Genomic DNA, 21,826 nt, shown 5'->3' on the forward strand with positions numbered 1-21,826 from the left:
ACAGAAATCACAGAGTCATGAAACCAATTTTTAACCCCCCAAAAGACACCAATACCAAAGCAAGGCAATAAACTCTAAGATGAAGGAAAAACTTAAGCAGGAATTATATTGGAAATTTTTAAGAAAATATTTTGAAGCATTTCCCCAACATAGATTTAAGAAAATTACAAAATGTACATTTCAATAATTGTATAACTATTTGTATACAGACCTGATGCTTCAGAAGAACAGCTTGTTGTCTTCTCATTTCTTTTTCCTTAAAAATAAGAAACTGATACTTTTAGAGAAGATTTAGAATATACTACAAGTATTAAAAGTTCCTTTTCTGAGATTCTATAGTCTTCCATTAGGCTGAACCATATAAAATTACAAATATTTAATCACTTTTTACTTGTAAAATGGCAATTTCTTATGGTTCTACCTAATACCTATATGACAGTAGCAAGAATCTTTACTCAGTAACCATTTAAACTTAAAATTCAGTGACCTAAAAGCACACTTCAATGGCACATTCACTGAACTGACTAGCTAGATGGTCAGAGCATATTGGCTACAACTGGCACACATATTTTTAAAATTATTTTAATATATTGTGGCGCAATGCTCAAACCTAGCTGATTAGAACTCTCTCTACTCTGAATATAAATTTCCAAATATATTCTATAATTAACAGACTGTATGTCATTTCTATACACTGTATATGAATGAAAGTGACAACAGACAATGGGATCAGTTTGAGATGTTAATGTCCACCTATGATTCAGGTCACCATCCCGAGGGGCTGGGGTTTAATGCAAACAATTCTATGAATGTCACCAATTTAAATATTTTTATAAAGATAAAACATAGATAAAATTAATATTAAGGGCAGTCATGAAAAGGGGTAGAAATCTAAAGAACAAAGTAAGAGAGTCTATATAGAAAGAGTAACAAACAGTTCCCTGGCTTTTGTAGGATACAGTCGTGGTGGCTGATTCCAGAACCAGTAGGATCACTTGGCTGCCCTTTTTCAGTAATCAATTATCAGAAGAAGTGGAAGGTAAGGGGTAGAATGAGTGCGCGCGCGTGTGTGTGTGTGTGTGTGTGTGTGTGCGTGCGCACGGGGGTTGGGCGGAGGTCCTACTCTCTTATGCTTCCTGCCAGAAAATCAAAACCGGAACACTCCCAAACAACACTTGAAGTTACAGTAATTAACAATGGCTAATTTTAATACTGGTAAACAACAATTGATAAAGTTAGGTTTTTGTTTCCGTAGGCTTTTTACTTTTTAATAGTTAAAATAGTTGCTGGACATTAACAAAGAGAAGGTTAAAATCTAAGAAGAGAATCAGATTTGGGACACAATTGGAAACACAAATGACATAAAACAGCTTTGGGGAGACTGTTCTTATCCAGCAACACCATATACAGGTATCATGCAATAGTTTGCATTTTTGATTTCATGTCTGCTATTTAAAGAGCTCAAAGCATCGCATAAAACCTGTATAATGAGATAAAAAAATGTATACATACCATATACAATAAAACCACACAATATACACGTTCTATCTGTACTAAACATTTTTTTAGATAGCCATTTTGAGGAGAGCTATTTTTTATCATATAATTGATACTGGTATAATACCATATAGTTTTTATTTTTGAAACATAAAAACTTTGAGTCTCATCTAAACTAACCTTTATTCGTTTCTCGGCCTCCAATAATTTGGCATTTGCTGCTTCTTCCTTCTTTTTCTTTTTAGCCTGTGCATGCAAAACAGGTCTCAAAGTCATGCAACAGCACCACCACAACTTGAAAATAATCTCAGACTTGAAAATGGAGCTACACGCCTCACAAGGTACAAAACAATATGTAACCACATGTAGACAATTACAGATTTTCCCCCAGTTAACATTATATTTAACATACTAATTTCATTTCTGATGTATAGGTTAGCATTAAGATATACAAAAAAATTCTTAAATTCATGAGTATGTCAGCTTTTCTTGTTTTCTCCAAAATCTGTTACAAGTCTGAAATAATTGAGTGTTTGTTATTTTACTTTAAAACATAATCACAAAAAATGATTTTGTCATTATTGCTTTTTCTCTTATTTTTAAAAGCAAAACATGATCACTGTAAAAAATTTTGAAAACGGAATAAATTTTAACTGATAAATAAAAGTTACTTAAAGAACAAATTAGTAACATTTAAAAATGCACATGTCCACTCTACTTGAAATTTCTTTTTTAATACTTGAAATTTGAGATAAAGAAATCCATTACTCAGCTGATTTAAATAAAATGTTAAGTCTGATATTCCCTAGCTGTATATTGTGGTTAAATTCAAGGTTTGTTTTTTTTTTTAAATAGAATGGAAATTTATAATCTTTGATAAAGCACATTTTGAATATCAAGATCATGCTATCAAATTTGAGCTTCATAATCTTAAAAGTCATTAACTATCTAGAAGTTTCATAACTATCTAGTAGTTATTGTCAATTTACTTTAAGATAGGAATATTTTTGATTTGGGTTTTTTTAAAATTAATTTGAGGGCCGGCCCTGTGGCTTGGTGGTTAAGTGCGCGCGCTGCGATGCTGGTGGCCCGGGTTTGGATCCCGGGTGCGCATCGAGGCACCACTTCTCCGTCCATCCTGAGGCCGAGTCCCACATACAGCAACTAGAAGGATGTGCAGCTATGACATACAACTATCTACTGGGGCTTTGGGGGGAAAAAATAAAATAAATAAAATCTTTAAAAAAAAAAAAATAAATAAAATAAAATAAAATAAAATTAATTTGAAATGGGTAAGGGAATATGCATATATTTCTAGAAGGAAAAAACTTGTAACATAGAAAACCTCAGCTATCTGGAGCCCTCAGGCAATAAATTGTTCTATATAGCAACAGTGAATAGCTGAAAGGTTATAATAATTTTAAATATTAAAAGTTTGTTTTCATAATTTTGAATGGAAATAATTTTGAGACATAGGCCTGCTTAGACACAGTATACTAAGCATAATTTGGTTTTTTCTTGATAACTTGGGGCAATTATTCTGAATATCAGTTATTATACTGCACAGTTCAATAGAGTAATGCTTTTTGGCTATTAAGTGTTGAAAATTGCTTGCTATTCAACTGAAAGATTATAGAATGTTGCCAGGCTTTTGAATTCCTACATGAGCTGGCTGGAGTTTTTCTGTATTATCCCTTGCTGTCTTTTGGCTACTACTTTTGCTGATGCCAATATATGTCCTGTAGCCCTATTCCACCAGCTTGTGAGGAAGAGGGATACATTAGAAACCAGAAAACCAAGCTGGTTAAACTGTTTCTATATTTAAAATTTACTTTTACTTTTGTAATGTTCTACTTCTAAATTAAAAGCAAATATCTGACTGTAAGTCCTAATAACTTTTCTAAAAGTAAAGAACACGAGTTTTGGCACATGAACTTTATGACAACTATATTGGCTGTTCAGAGGTTTTCCCTTTTTCTTTTTTCTCTTCTAACTTATTTCCTGGGTTTTTACTGTGAGGATTAGAGGAGCTTGCTAAATAAGGTTCAGATAAGGTCTTACTCAATGCATTATGTTCAAAGAGAATTTCTGGTGGACATATTAATTTGTATGAGTGAGAGAACATGCAGGTAAAATTTTTATTTTTGCAGATTTTTAAAATATATAGCTATATTATTTTAATTATATCAAATTTAAGAATTCTACCTCTAGAATTTGCTGGGCTCGAAGTTCTTTTTCCATTCTGATTTGTTGTATTCTCTTAATTTTTTCCTGTAGGAAAAATTATGATAATTTAAGATAATAAAATAAGCTCAATATCTAGGTGAAAAGTATTTAAGTGGAATCAAATAATTTAAGATATAAGTACAGAATTCCCAAAGGTTGACCATAGAGGATACAAAATTTTATTAGTTTAATATTATATACATTCATATCAAATTGATATAATTTTATAAAGTTGCTCAAAAGAATTTATAAAATACAAATGTTAAGTCAGTATATAGAAATCAAGTAAATCAAGCTGATTGAACTCATTTAGCCTGTGGATCTTTATAAATATTTGCAATTACAAATAATACTTAATTGGAAATAAATATGGGACAGAATAGTAGAAAAAATAGTATATCAGGAGTCAGAAAACCTAAGGCTAGTCCTGAATTACTGTCATTCATTGTATGATCTTGAGCAAACAATAAATACTCTTGTATAAAACAGGGAGAAGTGCTTGCCCCTTTTCACTGTCATGATTACATTAAAATGCTTAAAAAAAGTTTATAGTGCCACACAATTATAACATTATTATTAACAATTTCCATATTATAGTTTCTTATTTCACATGGTGAATAATACGATATGACATTGCTTTTAACTACTACAATCAACCCAATGCAAAATAATCTGTAACATTAGTTAAAAATGGACTAATTACAATTTAACATTCTAGAGAATGATTCACATGACATAATTGGTGTTCACATTGTCTAAATCTAATGTACTAGTTATCGTTTTAGAATTACTGATCATCTACATTTTGATAAGAACATACATTTTGAGTTTAAAAAATTATCTCATATGCTATAAGCACATTGTTAACAATTTCATGTTTATAAACCTCTTTGAAAGTCCCAAATTGGCACTGATGAGAATAAATACATAGTTTTCAAGAAAACACCCAAATTTTCCTACTTACAAACTGCATTTGTCCTAGGATTTCCTGAGCCAACAGATTTTATACTGCTGTACATTACAATATCTGCTCCAATTTCCAGATGCTAGTTATACCTTTTGAAGCTATACTTTAACATGTTTTTAAACATTTCTTTTTTTGCACACTGATGTTATTATTCCTTATAGAGGTCTACCATAGGATAATGAGATTTCTGGCACTTCTGTTCTGATTTTAGAAAGCTGATCATATGCTATGATTTTACTGTTGGTGATCCTATCTTGGTCTTGAATATTAATTATTGCTTGCCAAAAATAAAAACCCAAGTGTATGTTTTGTTTCATTTCTGAGTCTTGGAGAAGGTTGTACTTGATCCATATTTGAAGTACTTATTTAGATTAGAACTTGAGATCTAAGTAAAGCAAACTCTTGATTTAATTCTTCTGCTTTTGTCAATCCTAAGGTTATACGGTGGTATGTTCTCAAATCAGCAAAAGTCATTCACTTTTCTACTGCACACGGAGATAGGTATGGAATCTTGGGCTTAAGTATACTCAGTCTAGAGCTTTATCTTAACTGTGCAAGTGATTTCTATATATGCACATAGATTTGGTACTGCTGTCACTGGCATTAACAGAGATAAACATTATTTATAAATTATTATAATATAGGTTCATTGTATAATATTGAATACCCAACTACTGAACTAGGCACTTGACATAAAATATTTTATTGATCATAAAAAAAAAAACGAACATAGGAGTTGAAATTATCTTCTTTTTACCTGAGAGAAAATTGAAGTTCCTAGAGAGTAAATATTTTGCCTAAAGTCAAATACTAAATACAAAGCCCTGGTCAGATTCTAATGCCTTTGCTCCTTCTATTCATAATAATGCTTCCACAAGCTTCCAGAAAATTGCGTTGAAGACTATCTGGTGATACTTTTGGCCTACTAGGTGGAAAAAATAATCCAGAGGATGAGAAGCACATGCTACTATTTTATTCTAGATCTAATGCTGACTTACTGACTGTGTGAGTAGATCTATGCTTACTTTGATTCACGGTGTTGGCAATAAGAAGTAAGTCAGATAGTATTCTGAGACTAGCCTCAGATAATATCTTGATGAATATCTAAGATCGGCTTATTTGTACTAATGTTGCTAGAACATTGGGACCCCATTGGTTTTTCTGATGAGCAGCAAAGACTATGTAGACTTAGGTTGTAGCCACTTCAAGACTCTAGGATCACAAAGCTGAATTTAAAGTGGTGATGGGATTTGATGGGTCTCTAGCCATTAGGAAATAGGATAAGCTATAAAAAAATATAACACAAACAACAGTATTTCACTTTAAAATGAAATATGAACTTATTTTTACACATATATGAAAGAGCAGTAAAATTTATAATATTTTAGTAATTGTATTCATTAGACTACATATTTTTCAGTCAACCTTACAGTGTCTTTAGCAGTCTTAAGTAACAAACTAAGGAAGAAATTCAAGTTTACAGTCGACTACATTAAATTATGGTAAAAGAGTATAGGATACAGTTGGTGTTTTATATCTATCTTTTAAAAAGTGAGCACTTGCTTTGTGCCAGGCACTGTGGCAGGCACTTTATATCCATTAATCTAATCATTTAATTTAATTTAATCATTTTATTTAAACTCATTTAATCTTCAGATAATGCAGTTATTTTCTTTTACAATGGAGGAAATAGAGGTTAAGTAATTCATCTAAGATTATTATTAAATTATTAAGTAGCAAAACCCATATTCAGCTGTAGGCTGCCTGATTACAAACTCTAAATTCTGAACCCCAGTTCTATATCAACTCTCTCTAATCATACTGCTTTAGTCAATACTGGAAGGAACCTTAGAGATAAGCACATAAAATGTAGCCCAAGCCACTTATTTAGCAGCTATTTATATAATAACACACTTGACCATATTTCATACTCAGAAATAATTATTTGCTGTTTAAAATTTTTTAAAGAATAGCAGTTTACTCCCATTTCCTTTCTGCTTTAATGGTTATGTGAATACAGTCACACATTGCTTAACAACAGGGATACATTCTGAGAAATGCATCATTGTGCAAATATCACAGAGTGTACTTATACAAACCTAGATGGCAGAGTCTACTACACACCTAGTCTGTATGGTACTAATCTTATGGGACCACCGTCACACACGTAGTCCATCATTGACACAAATGTCGCTATACAGCACGTGACTGCATGTCATGGGAGATGGGAGAGGAGTTCACACATTCCCATCTTAAATGAAGTTGAATATCTTGTCATGTGATACTTTACCTACAAGAATTTAAAAATTACTTCATCTATCTATACTTAATTTTGAAAACTATATAGGGGAGGGATATTGTAGATATATGATAGAATGCTGGTTATGCTGAAATAAAGCTTTCTTCATTTTTTGAGGTAGTAATTTTCAAGTAACTCTGAAAGCATTCAGAAGCAATAGGGGCAAACTTTATTCCATATAACTTGAATTTAACTTTTTACTAGTATTTTACATGTTTTAGTTCAACAAGCTTTTCTTACTAAAATCTGAACATTTAAGCAATATCCTTCATTTACTGACACATTAATCTAAAAGGTTTGAAAATTGTTCAAGATGTCAACTTACATTCCAAATCTATCAGGATCTTAAAAGTACTTACACAAATTTACTGTTTGGAAATCATTTCTTAAAAAACTTGGAAGTGGACTTGTTTTAAAAATGAGGTGAATTTTAACTAATAGAAGATGACAACTTTCTAAATAAGATACATAACGTGAATGTGAGATATGGTTACTTGAGAAATCAAAATGAAAATAATGTACATATATACATATACAAATAGATCCCCAAAATAACACCAGTGTTTTAAAAATCAGTTCCACATATGTATGGTGATGGATAAAAACTAGACTGTTTGGGGTGAGCACGATGCAGTCTATATAGAAACTGACATATAATAATGTACACATGAAATTACACCATGTTATAAACCAATATGACCTCAGTAAAATAATTAAATTAAAAAAAAGAAAGGAAAAGAAAATCAGTTCCAACGCATAAACATACCTGTTGTTTCATAATCTTTATCTGTTCTTTTTGTTTTCGCTTCTCCTCAGCAGCCATTATTGCTATGATGAAAAACCAAAGCACAGATATCATCAGAAAAGGAATGAAGAGGAGAGGCCTCTTATGAATTCCCCAATACTCATTCTGCGAGTTTATGTTATCATTTAAATCACCCACCTTGTTGTTTTTTAGCTTCTTTGGCAACCCGAGCCTGTTCCTGCTTTTGAAGTTTTCTCAAAAGCTTTATTTGTGCTGCTTGCCTGGCTATTTCTGAAAAACACAAAAATGCAAGGAATATTATTAACAACTTTACAAAACTGCTAACTTAAAAACTAGTATCATCATGAAGGATATAATTTTTATGAAAATTGCCTAAGGTTAGATACCAAGTAGGAGAATGGTGTGGCAGAAAACATCATGTTCATTTCCCCTAGAAATTGTCAAACTATTTCATCAAATATGATTCCATATACAGAACTACACAAAAATGATGCTTCTCTTAATCCTCAGCACAGAGGCTAATCTAAGCACATTTTTTTCACATATCATGCAATCCTCACTTAGTAGGAAAGTAGCTGTTAATATGTAAAAATAGTGATTTAGCTTCTGTCTTAAAGATAACAAAATATAAAAAAGAAAAAGAACCCAAAATAAAACAAATACAAAGCCCCCTAAACTTAGTACTTCAATCAACTATATATACGGCGAAGCATCGGAGTGCAGTGATATTTTCATTTGAGAAGGAAAGAGACTAAATCTGCTAAATAAAAAGAGTACAGAATGTCAATGAGTTTTAAGGACAACCTAGTTCTCATAATTTTTAAGGATAAATGTATGAAATGGGGATAGACTGATATAATTAACGGTCCCAAGTTTTCATTCCTCCTTCTATCCATGTCATTTGTAATGTGACTTTGTAGCTCCTCTCATCCAGAGGTGGAATATATTTTCTTGTCCCCTGATTCTGAGTTCAGCCATGTGATCTTCTTTTGCCAATAGGATGGTAGCAGTTGTGATGCAAGTAGAAGTCTGAAAGTGTACTTGTACTCTTTCTACTTTTACTCTTGTGCCTTGCCCTTTACTCTGAAGACACATTCAGGCTAAGCTGCTGGAGGTTGGGACACATGGAGCCAGTTGACTCCACACATGTGAACAGGCCCAGCAAAGATCAGCAGAGCTGCCTAACTTACCTCCAGCTGATGCCATCTGCACACGCAATCAATGCTTAGTGTTGTACACCACCGAGGTTTTGTGGTTGGTTGTTTCCCAGCATTATCGTGGCAGCAGGTAAGTGATACAGAAAGCATGTAATGTCATGCTTTCTTCTGCTGGAAAACTTGGTCAGAATACTTCTAACTATAAAAAGTGGTGTATCATAATATCACTCATAAAATCATTTTAGAAAATACCGCTGTACATTAGACACTTTTAAACTTCATAGCAGAGGAAGAGTTTTAAGAAACCTATATGTTACATTCATCAATAATGAATATGATTGGGTAACACCTGAACCACTTGAGCTCTACTAATAATTTCCACCATATATACCATGCTGGTGTATTAAATTTACATGATCTTGTTTAATCTTCATAACAACCTTATGAGATAGGCAACATTATGCCCAGCTTACAAATGAAACAACCAAGGCTCATAGAGGTTAAATAGCAGAGCCAAGACATAAACCCAGGTCTTTCTGACTCTACAGTCTATACGCTACTATTTCTAAAAATCTTTAAGGAAATTTGAACACCTTGAGATTTTAGATAAGAACTTAACCCTAGGTCCTTGTAACAGGTGAGGTGAAGTTGGTTACTATGGCTGATTTTCTATCATTAACCCCTAAAAAAAGGGAAGGGGATGTAAAAGGGTCTAATTTTATCTAGCAAACTGCAAGTGTTAATGAAAGATGAAATGGAAGCTGATGCTACAGAATATCTCCAATTTTCCATAATTTTCAATATTAGGAGGTTATAAGCATCATCAAAAATTTCTGAGCCACATAAAAATATATGTTCACTAAATACTCTGGGAAATAAAAATCTATAAATTGGCCTGCAGAGACAGCAACCTCTGACACTGTTGTCATCTATGATAATACCAGGTAAATATTTTTTTAACATTTAAGAATTGAAAGCTTTCACTGAATTCTGCTGTAAAGACCCAAATCTGCCTTAAAATGTAAAGACGTGTTAAGTGGTTAAAAAAGTTTCCTAGAAAATGTGACATAAGTATGATCTTTTGTTGCAACCTGAATTGATGCTCTCTAATAGAAGTTTGGCTTATGATATGGAAATTCTATAATATATAGGTGCATATTTGTGTATGAATGTATCAGTCAACTTTAAGCCCCACACAAGTAGACAGTAATTTTAATTTTTAAACCCTTAGGACAGACAAACATTAAAAACTTCAACTCATATCTTTTCACTTTAGCAAGGAAGATACCATTTTGAGTAATCATTAAAAATATATATAGCTTTAATTTTATATTATGATCAGTTGGAGAAGAAGATGTGAAAAAAATGTTAAAGAATTGGGGACACTATGGAGGAAGGAGAATGGGTCAGAGACCTCAAAAATTCACTCAGGCTCTGAGAAATAAATTGCTCCCAATATCTTCTCATTTATTTTGTTTATGGTTGCTGAAAATATTATCTGTTATAACTAACTTTTGAAATATTAATTTGAAAAATATTCTTTACGGTTTAAGAAATTATTTGCTTAAATTTTGAAGATAAGATTGTTTTTGAAATAAAGTTTATTTTCACATAGAATTAGGGATAATTTGGATATACCACATTTCTTTGACTCTAAGATGCATTTTTAAATGTCTAAAATCAGAATGTGTCTGACAATTGGCAGCACTCTTCTTTCTTAGTGGTACATCTTAAAATAACAATGCATTATATAGACTATGGCATCTCAGATTCTATGATATGTGAAATGGACAGGTGCTGCTTGCTATCTTAGAAAATCTGAGATATTAATGGTATTGGCCAATTAACAGGCAGGTTTACTTATATAGTTTGAAAGCCTTTTTCATATTCAAACCTTTTCAGTTCCTTATCTGTATTCTCTGAGAAATTAGAGAACTCTTACTTCACAATGCTTGGATGTACATTCAAAGTTCGCATTTATTTTACTGTTTTGAACATTTCTTCAAATTAAGTCCAGTTTTTCAGTCTAGTTGAGTCCTAGCAGGATAATATATAACAGAAACTTCTAGAATCCCCTCAGATAACCCCCTCAAACTGTTAATGTAGAAGCCTTTTAGAAGTAAAAGGGGTGATAAAGTGATTCATTCCTACTTTCTTTTCTTTCCAAGAAAAAACATGCATATTACACCACAAATACTTGTAAATATTGATAATTATTTACTTACTATTAAATATTTAATATTTATACACATGTTGATAAAGAACATATGTACACAATAAGGTCTAACGTAACAGAATTTGCAAAATGCAACATAACAAGGGAGAACTACGTTATAGAATACAAACCAATTTAAAATCTAGGGGGAGAAAAAACATTGGGTAAAAGGTAAATAATTAACTTCTATTTTGTTAAAATAAAATTTAATTAATTTTGCAAATATAAAGTTGCTATTTTGGATACTAAGTATTAATGATATTTGTACTAGATATGCAAAACATGCATGAAGAGCCCATGCTTTGGGTATCAGTTAGTTTCAAGCTTTCTTATTTTATGCAAACAATGCACACTCACCACTATTATACATTCTTCAGCAAAGTCAGTGGTTTACTGACAATTCTAATTTTAAAAACTCATCATGTATGGCTATTTCTGTTAATACATTAACTTTTTTTTTTTTTAGTCTTCACTAGTAACTATTCAGGAGAGATGCAAGTGTTAATAGAAACCAAATAAAATAACGTAAAAAATATTTAACTAACATACTAAGGCAGAGAAAAACTTATATGACATTAAGTTATATGCCAGGCAGTTAACTTACATGCCACTAGTGGAAGTATGAATTGGGACAACCTATTTGGAGACAATATTTTCCTGCTATCTACCAAAATCAAAAAGGCACATACTCTTTGATTCAGAGATTCTGAGATTCTATGTCTAGGATTTTATACTATAGATAGCCATACCTGGAGAAGGATGTAAAGATATGTGTAATGTGTATTTATTTTAGCATTATTTGTATAGCAAAGATCAGGAAATAGCTTAAACCGTCATCAAAAAGAGACTGATTGAATGAAGTATGGTAGAGCCATACATGGCATCACTTATTATTCAGCCATTAAAAAAATAAGGTTGATTTTTAAGTGCTGATACAGAAAGATGTTCAAGATAAATTAAATGGAAAAAAAGCTGAATAGTATGTATACTGTAAGTGCATTTATTTTAGAACTCAAAAAAGATAAAAATATATATACTACAACATATTATATATGCATATGTTCATACATATTTTATATATATGAGTGAGTGTGTGTGTGTGTACACATTTCTGGATAGATTAAAAAAACTGTTAATGATTTTACTCATGAGAGTCTTTTATTTTAAGGCATGCTGTTCTATGAGCTTTTGTCATGGATATTTGTTTTATAATATAAACAAAGCAGCTACAAAGAAGTTATTTTTATGACGGTGTTTACAATAAACAGAAATAAGTCAGGCTTTTCCTCCAGACTAAAACTCATGAGAGGAAGTAAATTCTGCTAGTCTTTTAAGTCAATTTCTACTATTAAACCTTTATTTTACATTGATATATATGTTTTTATATATGCTTGTGAATATAATACACCAACACAAATATTGATATGTATCCAGATAGCCTTAAAGGCTTCACATTTGTAACTAGCAATTCAAACTCACAGCAGAACTATTTTATCTTAGTCAGCTTTCTCTGTGGCAGACATAGCATGGGAACTTCATATTGATAATTTATGTATAATTCTGATTCAGAAATACATTTGAGGTTATTATGAACACTTTGTGCTTGATAAGTGATGCTTTCTGGTGATCTTAAAATAAATGCTTTTCTATTTAAATCTAGTAGTTTGGCATTTTGAAAATATATGTAATATATCCAGATTTCAGAAGAACCCAAACTAAAAGACTGGGGTTACTTACCAGTAATTGGAGTTCTCTGAAAATTTACTCCACAGATCCACATATTTTGGAGTTTTTCCCTTGTACCACCTCAAGGAATCGGGAGCTGTTAAAATGAGAATTTCCAGAGGGTTGGCACAACCTTAAGGCACGTGCCAAGTGCTGGTTGATTCCCTTTCTGAGCAAGCCTTAAAAGCTTATCACCCACCTTGGTAATTCTAAACACACAGGGTATGATGTGTTTATGAGCACGGCTCTTGAGAGGAGCTTACCTAATCAAAGAACTCCAGTTACCAGTGGGACTCCTTATTTTCTCATTTTTATCCTAACACAAATATCTACTTTTTAGAAATTGAGAGCAGCGTCATTCATAAGTCAAAAACATAAGAAATACTTATATTTTTTAGTATGGTTATTACAGTGTCAGATACATTATGTTTCTCACCTTGAGCTTGCAGTTTTCTTAGCAATTTGGCATCTGTGTTATCTAGAAATTCAGCACTGCCAATATTTGGAGGTCGACCCTTCCGACGTCTCATCCTGGATTCCTCTCTTGCTCGCTGTCTCTCTGGATTTGGTGGTCTTCCTCTACGACCTTCCATTGCCCTGATACGGGGAATGACATCCTCTTCTTTCAAAAGACACCACTGCATTCCCTTTTAATTAACATTTTATGGAAATAATATATTACAAACAAAATAAAAACAAGTGATCGATATGTCAGAAAATTCTAGGTAAATTCACAGATATTTTGAAATTTATAAAGCTGGTACAAACTTGAAGAATTTTATTTTTTAAATTAAATTTGTATTTACAATTGTTCATAGCCTTTTGCATATCTCTAGTATTCTTACTTATACATAGAGAATTTTATATCTGTATCTATAAACATATAAATAGAGATATATATCTTAATCACCATGTCTGAACTATAGCGACGATAAAATTGGCAGATATTTGAAAGTATTAGTTGTGTGATGACACTTCTATGGGTTATCAGTTCAATCAAACATTAAGCTATCCAAATAATAGATGAATGTTTCTCTTTATAGAAATATTACAGCTAATAAATCAAGAAGGAAGGTAAGAGTTAGAATATCAGCATTTTGCAATACCTGATGAATTAATGGATCTAAGCATTGAACTTGAATGGTCGCCAATCACCAGAAAGAGAGCCAACCAGACAGATGTTAGCCTCCTGATGGAGGTTCATTTCATCACCTATAAATTAGTCTTGCCTCTTCCCCCCAAATCAAACCTGGATTTGATTAAGCCTCTAGACTTAATTACTATAACTGCACAGGAAAAATAGGGTGAGAAGTGTATGTTAAATAACACAGCAAAATCTAGTCTGTAGGAAATTCTACAAATTACCCAGTTCCTTCAACAAATAAATTTCAAGAAGTTAAAAAACTGTAGGAAGAATAAAGGAGGCTTAAAAGATGTATCAAACAATTCCAATGTGTGGACCTTATCTAGATATTGATTCAAATAGACAAACTGTTCAGAAAATTATGACAATGTCCGAACAATTGAAAATGTGAATAATGACTGATATTTGATGATATCAGGAAATTATCTTTTTAGAGTATGACACTGGTAGTGTGGTACTCTTGTAGAAAACAAGAGTCCTTATCTTTTAGAGATACAAATTGAAACATTTACAGATGAAATAAGATATATAAGATTTGCTTCAACAAATTACGGAAGAGGAGAAGTAGATGGGAGTATATGTAAAACAATACTGGCTACGTGATAATTTCTAAAGCTGATGATAGTACATGGTGTATATTATTCTGTCTACTTTTGTATATATTTGAGATTTCTCAGTGTAAGTCTCCTAATGGAAATACATACACCAGCATAATGCTAGTGTATTATAGGAATAATCCTGTTCAGTGCATAGATACAATCTGAGTCTGGTGTTCATTATCCTCCATATGTCAATCAAAATAAACACACTGTCATATTACTTTACTTATAGTCCAAAGTAATATGTTCAGATATAGGAAAGGCATCCTTTTCAAATAATCTTTCTAAGATAACTGTTTTATTATTTCTTCTTTATTAAAGAGATAATTCCTTTAGTGTGAAGGTTAAGAAAAAAATTTTAATGTGTTTTTTTCTTAAAAAAATCTCTAACTAGGAATTTATTTATTTTTATTTATTTATTTATTTTTTGTGAGGAAGATCAGCCCTGAGCTAACATCCATGCTAATCCTCCTCGTTTTTTGCTGAGGAAGACCGGCCCTGGGCTAACATCCGTGCCCATCTTCCTCCACTTTATATGGGACGCCGCCACAGCGTGGCCTGACAAGCGGTGCATCGGTGCGCACCCGGGATCCGAACCCGGGACGCCAGCAGTGGAAGGCGCACACTTAACCGCTACGCCACGGGGCCGGCCCCTCTAACTAGGAATTTAGCTTGAACCACTGTGGGCAATTCTGCAACCAAAAACAATCAAAAGTTCTTAAGTTATATTTTATGCTATGATTCCTAACCTGGGGAAAGGAGTCTGGGATTATCTCATTCAATGGGTACTAAAAACACAAATACTACTTCTGTACCCATAATGGATGATAGCTACATTCCATATTCCAAGCACTGTGCTTCGTTCCAAGGATTATAAATACATTATATACTTTACTCTTCATAACGGTTCTATCTAATATGGTGGGTTTTATTGTCCCTACATTACCACTGAGGGAATTCAGGCCAAGTGAGGTTAAATAGTTCCTGAGGTACGGAGGCAATAAGGAACAGAACTGTGATTTGAACCCAGGACTGCCTCATCTAAAACCTGTGTTCTTAACCACTGGATGTAACTGATGTTACAAAGATGTTCTTATACTTGATAAGTAACTGATCACAATATTCAGCCATGAGAGCACAGCCAAGATTATATCAAGGCAGGATTGTGTCAGAAAAAAATTAGTGCATATAGTCCATATATCTATATGTTAAAAATAATATCTAATTCTTTTCAGTAATTCCCATTTTAAAAATTAATTCTGAGGAAAATAAGAATTTTTTTTGCTGAGATTTCAAATGAAGTCAATAGGAACAACAGTTGTACTAAGTGCATTTTCAGGCCATAAACCACTATGAAGGAAGCCATCAAAAGAATTTTATGTTTACCAGTATGGGAAGCTTTTGATTAGTTTAGGTTTTCATTTTTCTATTATGCTCTTGGGCACCAAGGCAACATGTATCACGTAAATTGAAAAGTATAAAAGTGACATTTGTGACCCTTGCAGAAGAGACAGACCAATAAAAGAGTCTGTAAAGGAATCCGCCTTCAGTTTTTCAAGTATCTTATTAATAATAAAATCAACTTTTAGCCAAGATTTAAAGAGCTTGATCAATGTATCTTTTTTTATCCAGTTATAATTTTTACATAGTTATGTTTTTATGCCAGGAAAATATACCTGTGCCAAAAAAGGAATGGAATATGTTGGTGCCCAAAACTTACCAAATATTATCATTATCATTTACATTTTTGCCCTTGGCATTTATAAAGTAAGTACTTTCTAAGAGAATTGCATATATTGGAGGCTACATGTAATGTCTTCTGACTCCTGGATTTTACAAAATGAGAAATGGATTGTTAGGAAAATCTGAAGCTTATGTTACGGCTTTAATTCACTGAGTGGCTAAAATAATTGTAGGTAAGGCAAAAAGAAGTATTTTTCTCAATGAGCCTTCCCTCAGGAAAAGCAAACACAATTTACATTACTTGATTCATATGATATAAGCTTTTTTGTCAATCAGAAGTTATGCATCAAAATAGAGTTAGTTTATTAATTCTTTCTCCTTCATTCCTAAGTCTAAGATCATAAATGTTTCCTGAAAATAATCTGTCTTGACTAAGATTTAAAAGATATGAATAAAAAGAAAATAAATGATCAACACGATGGAGATGGTGACAAATTAAGTCTATTATACCACTATAATTTCACTTTCGAGTTACTAATTTAAATTCTTAGCAATAACACATTCACTTTGATAAACACTACAAAGAGAGAGAAGAAAAAAAAAGGATTTATGTTTTATTTCAGAAGACTGAACAAAATAATTAAGGTAAATAAGTAAATAAGTACACTTTATACTGTACACTGCAGTGCTTTATAAAAGATCTCTGTAAAACTGTAGTATTACAGAATAGTTTCCACTACTTAAACATTTGTTGAGGCACCTACTCTGTACAGGGCATAACATTCTTTTAAAGGTAAGTTAGATAGATTCCTCTCCCCAAAAGGACCAACATTTTTAACTAGGACCTCAGGCTCAGGCTATTCTAACGTAGGTGATTCAAGGACCACACCCTGAGTAGTAATGAATTTGAAAAAGATTTCAGAGGTTGGGACGGAAGTTGTCTCAATTGTCCACTTAAAAAAAAATAATGGTCTGGATTAGAGCTTGAAAATTAGAGCTGGAAAGGAAGATGAATACATCGGTATTTTCTGGAGAGAGGACTACCTAGATGTGAAGGAGAGAAGCCTGAATGGAGACCAGAAAGGTGATTAAGGTTTGGAGTAATCTCTAAGCAATATGGAAAAGGGAAATGGTAGTGAGGTTTTCTTCCTCAACAAAGTCAAGATACGGGATGTAGAAGTACTTGAGAAAACGGGCAAATAAATTTACTGCTCTCAAGTATTTTATGCTTTAAAAACTAAACAGAGCTTTAAAGACAACATTTCAAAGAAACTTTTAAATGTTTTCTGTATCCAGAAATTCAAAAAAGATATTATGAAATTTAATTTAAATATGACTTCCTATTTCAACATACCTATTATTCTTCATAAATGATACTCCAATGTATCATTGGAGCTGAACATCTCATGAGCAATGGTCTGTTTTCACCTTATCTTAGAGACACTGAATTGTGTAATTAACTGGGTTTCCCACATTCACCAAAAGCTATAGTCAATTTGTAGTTTACCAGTAACATGTTGAGGTCTTCATGGGATGCATTCTCAAATCTCATTCCTGCTTCAATTTCATATTCTAGCTTGTCTTTATTTTTCTTTTGTTGCTCCCATTTTGTTTGATTTTATATACTTGGAGGCTGATTTATTTGGGGGGGAAAGTACTATCTAAGCAAATGAAGTAAACCAGTCCACCAACAGCCAATTCACTGAATGATCTATTTGCTGAGTTACTGAGGATTTTTTTCCCCTAAGTTTTAGTATCACTAAGACTTTGCTGCAGCAATTTCACCATGGATTTGCAGTCACAGGCCACTAAATATCAATTTCCCACATTAACATTTGAGATGCCTAGTACTTCTCGAATGCTCAGTATTATATAAGTGAATGGATGAACCTTAATCTACTCATATTTTTCTGGATTGGCACCTGTATCTATCCCAGTCCTTGCCTCTGGTAGTAAAATAGCTGTGGTGAGTGTTTTAAATCTGGATTAAGGTTATTTGGTCTGACAATTTTAGGTCTATTAGTCATTCAGTGAATTGATCACTTACAAATGGACTTTTGGCTAAATAATTTTCAATAAATTTAACCATGGCTCAAGTAAAGAAAGCTAATTTTTCTCAATACCTATCTCTTTGAAAGCGTACTTTCAGGCCAGCCCTGTGGCTTAGCGGTTAAGTGTGCGCGCTCCGCTACTGGCGGCCTGGGGTTCGGATCCCGGGCGCGCACCGACTCACCGCTTGTCTGGCCATGCTGAGGCCATGTCCCACATACAGCAACTAGAAGGATGTGCAACTATGACGTGCAACTACCTACTGGGGCCTTGGGGAAAAAAAGGAGGAGGATTGGCAATAGATGTTAGCTCGTTAGCTCAGAGCCGGTCTTCCTCAGCAAAAAAAAAGAGGAGGATTGGCATGGATGTTAGCTCTAGGCTGATCTTCCTCAAAAAAAAAAAAAAAAGTGTACTTTCAGAATCCTTTACTTCCTAATAATTAGTTTATAAAAAAACTTTTAGAATGTCCTACCTAATAGGCAATTGATCTTAAAGACCTTCTATAATATGTATACTTCACATTACAGATGAGGGAATTAAGGCTGAGAAAAGTAGGCTTCAGTTTTTCAAAGTAAAATGGGATGCTGAACTACCCTGCTAGGAGTCTAAGAAAAATCTTAGGGCACAAGCAAAGCAAGGGCATCAAATATTTTTGACAAAACTCGACATTTCATATTGTATGAAAAACAAAGTTAACATCATGAGTTAACATCAAATTTTGTTCTATTGCCTTATACCTATTTCAGTTTAGTATTATGTCTATTTGTAGTGCCAGAGCTTTATAGACCATAAACTTATCAGCATTAGGGAGTCTTAATCTAATCATAGTTTATTAATATCATATACTGAATAGCACTTTAAAGATGTGAAAGAGTAAGAACAGTTATTCTATGCCGGGAGAGGGGTGTCATCTATTAACAACAATTGAGAAAGATGTAGTTTGATACAACTGTTTCTACAATGTGAACTATGCTTTCCAGTTACTCACTGTAGGTTACCCTCTAAGAGTCATCACTTTTAAATACCTCCTTATCTCCTCACTTGGATTCATACAGTTGGCCTCCTAGTACAGGCCCTTGCCTAGCCATCAGAAATCCTACCTGGTCGATTAGTGACATAGGTTTCCAGACTTTTAGATTTCTGGTACTGATCTTTCATGTTCTCAATGTCCTTATGTGCCCACAGCTATGTTGCATTAGGTGTGACAGTTAACAGCAGAGTTGAATTAGAACCCTGGTTGTTGACTCCCAATCTTTTGTTCTTTACTTATTTGAAATAATTACCAGCAATACAATCTTGCCAGAGACTGCGCTGCCTGCTTTGTTGTGAAGTCCACCCCACCGCTTATTCCTTATTAACAAAACCCTGGTTTTAGCTGGACAGCATTGTGCTTAGTGTTTTATCTTCCCCAGACAATAAGCTTCTCCAAGCCAGTGATCATAACTTCTATTCTTTTGTACTCTTCAGTTTCTTTATGAACACTAGTTTTTCCTCAAAGCCAGGCTTTCAAGTTCATTTCTATAGTGAAATATGTTCACAATTTTCCTTATAGAAAACGCCTTTAGGGAAAATTTATTTGGGGAAAAAAAAAGCCCGGCATATTAAGTATTTGCCACAAATATTTATTGATTAAATGACTAAGAAAAAAGGCTTTTTTCAGTAAGAACTATAGATATTTTTCTTTTCTTATGGCCTTATGCTATTTAAAAGAAATATCTTAAAACAAAAACACATCTCAAATAGAGAAAGCAACATTTTCTAAGTCACTTTTAACTTGTTCCTTCTTTGCATCTTTCATTTTCTTTGCTTTTTTGGCGTGAATACTGTAGATATTCATTATTCTACTCTGTGAACTTCCTAGTTGAAAAAAATAAACTTAATTGTCATACTTATGCTTAAATGTTTTGTTCTCTACAACTCACAAAAATGCTTTTCAAAGTAGATTATCATATATTTCAAAATAATCTTTGTCATTAACAAATTATTTTGATGCCTTCATATATTTGTATAAAAATGTAAATACCTTTTACCTTTTACCTAAGTATATTGAGGTAAATAAAAATAACTGTTTTATATTTACCAAAATCTGTCTAGCTCAACCTTACTTTCTATTATCCTAACACTCAAAAACAAAATAAAATGAAAACAATGATAAACATTAGGTTCAACAAGTTGTTTATAATGTAATAGAGCAGAAGTCTGCAAGAAATCTATTTACCTTACACCCTTTTCCAAGGGGTTTCACTGGCTAAAATAGTTAACAGAATTTCATTAGAAGGTAGCCAGCCAGTATAGCACAAACTTACAAAGAGCGTTACAGTTCATTTTGTTCCACTAAGTCTATCATCACTAAAATCATGGTTTTTACAGAAGCTGGTAAGAAGTGTTTAATATCTAAGTATCAGTAGATACTGACAAGTAGCTGATTCTATAAATCTCTTAGCACATTTGTAGATTGAAATATATGAAACTGATAATGAACAGATTTAAAGGTTTTTCCCTCCTCATTTCTTGTGTGCCATTTTATCTATTTACTTAACTTAGGGCTTCTCTTGCTCTCTTTTTTAAAGGTAATCATTAGATTGTTGTCTTTTAGTTAGTGATAAATATACTTAAATTTCAATAAATATGAGCTCTCATAGCTTTCATCTTACTGTACTATACACAGTTAGTCAATATTTTCAACAAGTGCTTGCTGTTAATAAATATATGTACAATCATTATCTTAAGCTCAGAAATATCTTGAGTCAAAAATGATTAACTTATACAAAATAACCATGGTTCTCTACTGCAGATATTATCTTCTAGCAGAAATTATCATCTCCTAAATTTCACTTGTAAAATACAGAGCTTTGGAATACCACTGCTGGAATTTTTGAAGTGCCTTGAACAAAATTAGAACTTACAGAACTAATATTGGAGGTTTTTTTTGATAAGTTTTAAGAGAAAAAATAAAAATATGATCGAGAAAATATATTTTCCAATGCAAATGTTTTATTAGAAGAATGATTAAGAATACTAATGAATCTGCAAATACAGCTTTTCACTTGCTATCAAACTCCCAAAACAGATAAATGAAGCTGGGAAAACCGTAGCAGTAACATTTAAAATCATTATGTACAATCTCCATGCATTTGGAAAACTGAATGCTTAGCTTTATTGAATTACAAGGGGTAAAAGTACTTATTTTTTTGAATAGGAAACTTTTTCACATTATATATATATAATACAAGCAAATTTTAGAAAATATGAAACATGCAAGAACATAGAAGAAAACAATCCATTGTACCACCAACCATTACATTCATCAATAAAATTCTGCACATTTCCTTTCAGTCTTTCATGATGCATAGTTTTGTTTTTCAATATATGTATAGCCATCATACCATTTATATAATTTGTATAAAGACAGACATATTGTAAACACATACAGATCCTCACTGCATGGTAACAGTGTCTTTGTCTCAAACTATATTTCACATCTTCTACAAAATTTAGG

The 21,826-nt window shown here is 32.5% G+C and overlaps 1 protein-coding gene across 14 annotated transcripts in view; it reads right to left on the minus strand.

The window, feature by feature from the left end:
- Positions 1–21,826, minus strand: part of BAZ2B (bromodomain adjacent to zinc finger domain 2B) — a 384,776-nt gene that overhangs the window by 68,603 nt on the left and 294,347 nt on the right. For all 14 annotated transcript variants that reach the window (XM_014785922.2, XM_087435270.1, XM_087435269.1 and 11 more), the window contains 6 exons: positions 13,289–13,499; positions 7,933–8,025; positions 7,756–7,817; positions 3,703–3,768; positions 1,678–1,743; positions 212–256 (listed from right to left, as the gene is read on the minus strand). In XM_014785922.2, coding sequence (XP_014641408.1) covers positions 212–256; positions 1,678–1,743; positions 3,703–3,768; positions 7,756–7,817; positions 7,933–8,025; positions 13,289–13,499 — 543 coding nt within the window. The remainder of the gene's footprint in view (positions 1–211; positions 257–1,677; positions 1,744–3,702; positions 3,769–7,755; positions 7,818–7,932; positions 8,026–13,288; positions 13,500–21,826) is intronic.

Source organism: Ceratotherium simum, chromosome 9, assembly GCF_057802395.1.
Source record: "Ceratotherium simum simum isolate JZ-2026a chromosome 9, ASM5780239v1, whole genome shotgun sequence".
In the NCBI taxonomy this organism is placed as follows: Eukaryota; Metazoa; Chordata; class Mammalia; order Perissodactyla; family Rhinocerotidae; genus Ceratotherium; species Ceratotherium simum.